Below are 6,865 nucleotides of genomic sequence, written 5' to 3' on the forward strand. Positions count from 1 at the left end.
GCATCAGCATCTTCAGCTTTCTTTTTTTTTTAATGCGAGAGTGGGTACTGAATTGAAATGCCACGGGGTAAATTACGGTATCGCGCTATACTACAATTGAGGAGTTATAGCTATATACTTCTCTATATCTCTTCTCTTATATCTCTATATTATTATCTATCTATTATCTATTTATTTATCTTTTATCTATCTATTACATATTAATCATGGACAACCAAGGCACAAGGAGAGGAGACAACAAAAGCACAAGGAGAGGAGAGAAAAGAGAAATCTTAGATTTCTAAAAAATAAGAGTAAAAAATCCCTTCGATTGACCCTTGGTATTCTGGCTTCCATTCTTGCGTTTCGTTTTCCATTCTTGCGTTTTGCTTTCCATTCTTGCGTTTTGCTTTCCACTCTTGCGTTTCGTTTCTTAATATCTTTTATATACCGCAGCAACGCGCGGGTTCAGTACTCGTCTTTATTATAGGGGTATCTCTTTTCGTATCAACCACACGCACAACCTCCATCAAAACAGCAAGAGGCACACTCTCGAGCGAGCTGAAGCTGCCAGTTTGGCCAGGTAAGCCGCTTCTGTCACCAACGCTTTTTGTTTTTTTTTTGTTTTTCGAGTTGGAGTTTTTTTTTGTTTTTCGAGTTGGGGTAGAAACGAGCATGCTCGTTCTAAAACTCGAACAAAAAAACGTTTTTGTCATTAGCTTCGTCGTCTCTGTCGTGTAGACGGTTTCACTACTTTCTTAAGGCTCTGTCAACGCTCAACCCTTATTCATTGTGCATCGTCGCCCTCTTCTGACCAAGTGCGTAATATTGTTTGTGCTCTGGTGGGTACTGTGTGTCATTTTATTACACTGTGATATACAGTGAGGAGGCGAGGAAAAATGGCGGTGTTGGCAGCTGGTGCGAGTACTTTCTGCACTTGCAGGAGAATTAAAGGCTGGCGGGTGGAGCGATGGGGGCAAGCCGAAGAAGGTAGTGAAGATGAGGTCGTTTGCGGGGATGAAGCAGGAGAGCCATGTGATCAGGCTGGGCAATGAGCAGCACTTTGCGAGGGTCGTATCGGCGCAGTACAAGAAGGCGTCGTCAAGACTAGGAGGTGGCGGCGGGGGCGCCGTGTCCTCCACCTGCAACATCGCCTCCGAGATCTTCCGCGTGGTGCCCATTATGAGTGGCCTCGTACTCACGGGCATCGCCCTCGGGTTCGTGCTCCTCCGTATTGAGGCAGCTATTGAGGAGATTGAGTAGGAGAAATATCAGCGTCCCTGCTCGTGCTTCATAGCTCAATCTAGTCTGCAATCCCGTCACCTTTGAACCCTTGCTCACCTCCCTACCATTTTTTCAGTCAATCTAAATAACGATTTCACATTAATGTATCCTTAATGGTTTCTTAAAAAAATCGGCTGCAAAAATAAAAATAAAAATAAAAAATAATAATAACAGTCATGTGCTCAAGGACTCCTTTTTCTTTGCTCATAGATGTTCCATTGATAATTTTATTCCATTTGTTAAACAAAATAATATGTTCATCTATGCCATTGTAAGCTTTGTGTCTCCTGTCACCACTCCTTATCACCAATAGTGGGAAAGACATCCATTTGTTAAAACAAAACACTGTTGGTTTATGCCATTGTAGCCTGTGTATTGTGTTTTAGGGAAAATCACCTTGTGTATATGCTATGCAGGAGGAGAGTTTTTCTAATCGAGAGGCTTATATGTAGTATACATGCTTGGGGGGTTCACTATAAGTAAACCCTCTGTATCACGTGCGTTCAAGGCCTATTTTAAAAATCCCTTATCTGTGAATTTTTTATGAATAAAACATACCCTTTTTCTATTTAACCTGTGAATACCCCCTTTAAATGGTACCCTTCTATATTGTATGTAAAAAATGTATAAAAAAAAGATTTTAAAAATGCCTTCTATTGAACCCACGTGCTACACTTACATATTTATAAGTGACCCCCTGAGTATACATGTAGGAGGGATTAAACTATTAACTATTCAATGTAATCCACGTATGTGGATCTATGGAAGTGTTAAAATTTTAAATTCTAAATATGTTTACATATAAGCCGGGGAGAGCAGTTGTGCTTTACAAAATGTAAAATTTTAAAAAATAGGGGGATTCAAAATATGTATATACTTGCATGTGGTTAAATGGATTTCTATAGAGTGACCGCCTTGAGCTCTGATAAATGCATACTTGGCTCATAAAAAATAAATCCAAAATAAATGATATTTCTTTCCTTCTAATGCCCTTTAATTTATAACTGAATCTAATGTGTGTAAGCATGTGTCCTCTGAGCTCTCTCTCTCTCTCACTCACACACACACACACACACACACACACACACATATAGAGAGAGAGAGAGAGAGAGAGAGAGAGAGAGAGAGGTAATGTCTCTCTCACACATGCCTCCCTCTATGTGTGTGTGTGTGTGCGCGCGCATGTGAGAGAGAGAGAGATATCATTATACTCCACAAAGAAAAGGTAATACATATATTAGTTTTTGGGAGATAAAGTAGTCTCAAATGCTTCTTTGCATCCTTTTTTTAATAATTCTATCTAGTGTCTACAAAAGTAGAGAGAGAGAGAGAGAGAGAGAGAGAGAGAGAGAGAGGAGAGGATCATTGTACTCTAAATAGAGAAAAAACATAAAAATATTTACCATCTCTCAAGTTCTAAGGTTTTGTTAGGAAAAGAAAATAGTTTTTTTTTATAAAACCACCAATAAAACCACCAAAAGTAGTTGGCAAAAGTTTAATTGTATGGCAAAAAAAATAATGAAAGCATTTGTTCATGATAAGCAACTAAATAAAATGACATGGTATTTCTTTCCTCCTAATGTCCTGTAATTTACTTCTTGATTACTAGAAGTAAATTGTATGGCAAAAAAAAATGTAAGCATTTGTCCATGATAAGCAACTAAATAAAATGACATGGTATTTCTTTCCTCCTAATGTCCTCTAAGTTAAACCCACAAATGTGCGTGCATGTGTGTGTGCATGTGCGCACACACACACACATGTATATGTATGCATATTTGTGTTTGTGTGTATACACACACACACACACTTTTTTTTTGTGAAAACACACATGCATGTGTACATACATACATACATATATGTGTATGTATATATACATATATACATACACACACACATACACATACACACACACACATACACATACACACACACAAATGCATACATACATACATACACATATACATGTACATATACATATATATACACACGCACATATATATATGTATGTATACACATTTTGTACGCATACATATATGTATGTGTATATGTGTGTGTGTATATATGTCTTTATTTACATATGTATGTATTTATGTGCACACACACACACACACATATACATACGTACATACATATATAAATAAAGACATACATACACACACATATACATACGTACATACATATATAAATAAAGACACACACACACACACACACACACATATGCACATACATATATGTATACGTACAAAATGTGTATATATACATGTGTGTGTGTGTGTGTGTGTGTGTGTGTGTGTGTGTGTGTGTGTATAGAATACACACATATACACACATACAAATACACACACACACACATACACATACACATATATACATGCATAAATATATATATATGTGTATATATATATTTATGTGTGCACAAGCGCTTGACCCGTGTGTGTATATACATATACATATACATACACATCTAAATATATACATATATAGATACATACATGTGTGTGTGCGCACACACACACATATATGTATATATGTACACATAGATGTGTACATATGTGTGTGTGTGTGCGCACATGAGCGTACAAGTGGTGCATGTGTACATATGTGCACTATAACACAATGGGGCCTAGCCGGGCCTGTAGTCAGGCAAGTGTGTGTATTTTTACTATGGGCCAAAAACTATTGTACATCTATTGGCCCAGTTAGGCATCCAGCTACTATTGCTAGGCCTATAGCCAGGTTATAGCCATGTTTGGTAATGATGTGTGTGAACACACTAAGATCAATTGGGACACTTTTTACCTCTTTAGGAGGTTTTTTCCCCGTGCTAGTATACACCCATCTTGGGGTATAATTATCATCTTTGTACAACACACATTCATTATCTATCTATTATCTTATTGTGTGCTCCCTTGAGCTTCTTCACCTTGTGTGTGTGTGTGTGTGTGTGTGTGTGTGTGTGTGTGCACGTGCATTTCTACAACCTTGTTTTCCAACATTTGGTATCAGAGCATACGCTCCTCATTGCCTACCCTTGACCATGAGTCATCAGTCTTCTTGAATTAGATTCAAGGAGAACTTTAAGGAAAAGAAAGAGGATCTATATGTGTGCAGTACTGAGGTTTTCAATCAGATTTTTGATCCCAGTGTGTTTTGGGGGCCATTCACGTGTTTTTCGATTTTCTGTAGATATCTTTGAGGTTATGCTAAACATACAACCTTGAAAACAAGAGAGGGAGAGAAGAAGAGAAACAACCATGCAAGGGTCAATTCGGAGATTAGCACTTAGTCAACCCTAATGAGGTTTAACTCCCCTATGTGAGGCCACTAGGGACTCACTCCACCACCACTTATGTCACCCAAGTGGAGATTCACAAGCTAGGTGAAGAGAAAAGGAGGAGGAAGCTTTGGAAAGCTCTACCTCCACTCCATACCAACAGAAGGCCGCATGGATGCTCTCCCAACCTTTGCAGTGGAGGTAGTGGAGGGATTCGATTGTTCGTTTGGGATGGGTAGGGGTAAGGACAGAGCCCATCGGGGACAAAGAGGTCAATGACATCGTTCGGGTCCATGGGCATCCCAAAGCATAGGAGGTGGGACCAGCTCATGAGGTCGCTTGGAGAGGATGGGTAGGAAAGTCGAAGAAGATGTGGGGGTGGGGGAAGGAAATCTGGCCCTGGAAGAAGAATTAAGCCAAGAGGGAGATGCTATGTAGTGGGAGCTTGGAGAGGATATAGGTGTAGGTGGCGCGAGAGTCCCCTTTCTCCTTTGCAGTATTCGTGGGCGAAGGCCACTTTAGGCTTCCATTGAAGGGTTGGTAACTGTGGAGTGATAAGAGTAGGGAGTTGATCCTGGGTGATTTGAAGACCCAAATTTGGCAATTGCCCTCATAGTAATGTTGATCCTAAAGTAGAGGTTTTGGGATCCAGCGGGAAGTTATTGTTGGGCGCAAGGCTTAGGGTATGAGTGAGGATAGTTTGGCTTTGGGGATCATTTGGGCCGACATTTATCCTATACCCTGTGGGCTTATGGTTGTCGAATTGCTTGCCTGCGAGAGGGACGAGGAGCTTGGGCTGCCGATAATTGTGTATGGGAAGTGGATCATCGGAGGATCCACAGAGTGGAAGTACCTTCATTATACCTTTGAGATGTCAAAAGCCTTTTAGGTACCTTCATAATACCTTTGCGATGTCAGAAGCCTTTTAGGTACCCCCTATCGAGAGTGCTTGCCCTGTGTGCATTTGTTAGTGTTGGTAGGAGGGTTAGTTTTGTGGGGGTCAGTAGAGCGAGGGTGGGATTTAGAGTTGGAATTGGGCTACTGCCAAGTGGGGTAGTGGAGAGGATGTGAGAGGCAGTGGTGTGTTCGGAGTGGGGAGCAGCCTCTTTTTCAGCAGTGTAGATCTATGTGGATTGGAGGGGGGAAGGATGGTGGTGAGTGGAGGAGTAACTTCATGGCATGGGGGAGCAGCGGGTATGGGTTCTTCGTCCGTTCATTAGGACTATGACTTGCATCCCAGTCTATGTTGCACTAGTTGTGTCCCATCCAATCTCTTCTATCCAATCTCTTCTGAAGTATCTCTTCACGCATGGTTCCTGCAGGCGTCACATAAAACTTCCCTTCCAAGGGATTATTTCCAATGTGGAATAAAATTGTGATTGTGCCTAAACAGTGAACTTCTTGAGATACCATTGTTGTGACCGTTGGCAAGAGTCTCTTTCAATGGGGGCTCCCCGAGGGAAAGCCATGTCTCATAAGACATTAAATTGTAATTAGCCCCTGTATCTACAAGAGCTAATTTTTGGGCGAAGCTCATTTGGGGTGGTCATTCCTAACCATAACCAAGCAGGCTTCACCTCCCAATCTTCTTCTTCGAGGTCTACAACTTGGGCCATGTTGATCACTATATTTTTCTACCTAAGTTTAGCTTGCCTCGCTTTAGCCTCTTGTTGGGCTACTTGTTTCATTTCTTTGTGGTTGTTTTTTCTTTGTTTTTTGTCATGAATGGCCCTTAGGGTGGTTTCGGTTAGTGACACATAGTAGCATTTTAATTTGCTACCATTGAAATATCCTGCCATTTCAACACCATCGAGTGTCTCTATGCGCACAACACCTTGTGGAGTTATCTCACTCACTAGGAAAGGTCCTAAGCCTTTGAGTTTAAGTTTCTTTTTATGTTTTTTTGTGCTGAAGAGGAGGACCATGTCACCCTCGTTCATTTTCTAGCTAGTCATCGAACCATTGTTTACGCCTTAGTTTTTCTACAATCATGCTATATACAACTAGGAGGCATGTTTCATCAACCTTTTCAAGCTCGAATAGGCAACAACCTAGGACATTCCCTGTGAGTTTTTTTTGTACAACTATTCGTAAACTTGGGACCAAGAAATTCATTGGCATAATCGCTTCAGTACCATAGGTCAAATTGAGGGGTGTCGCATTAGTAGCAGCATTATAGGAAGTTCGATAGGCCCAGAGTGCTAGCGGAAGCTTCTGTTCCCAATCATTATGGGCCTCTATCATTGTGGGCCTCTATCATTTTGGTGAGAATGGAACATAGAACTTTGTTGGTGCTTTGTACTTGGCCATTAGCTTGGGGGTAAT

The 6,865-nt window shown here is 40.7% G+C and overlaps 1 protein-coding gene across 1 annotated transcript; it reads left to right on the forward strand.

Annotated features, from left to right (window-relative positions):
• The first annotated feature begins 978 nt into the window (after positions 1 to 978).
• Positions 979 to 1,242, forward strand: LOC147633394 (uncharacterized). Its single transcript, XM_086805847.1, has one exon. The coding sequence runs from the start codon at positions 979 to 981 to the stop codon at positions 1,240 to 1,242; it is 264 nt and encodes an 87-aa protein (XP_086661973.1).
• Positions 1,243 to 6,865: the final 5,623 nt, after the last annotated feature.

Source organism: Cibotium barometz, chromosome 12 (genome assembly GCF_041138505.1).
Source record: "Cibotium barometz isolate CiBa-2024 chromosome 12, ASM4113850v1, whole genome shotgun sequence".
NCBI classification, from domain to species: Eukaryota; Viridiplantae; Streptophyta; class Polypodiopsida; order Cyatheales; family Cibotiaceae; genus Cibotium; species Cibotium barometz.

Bases quoted from the DNA above. Each gene is read 5' to 3' on its own strand.
- LOC147633394 (XM_086805847.1), top strand. From the start codon at position 979: ATGAGGTCGTTTGCGGGGATGAAGCAGGAGAGCCATGTGATCAGGCTG.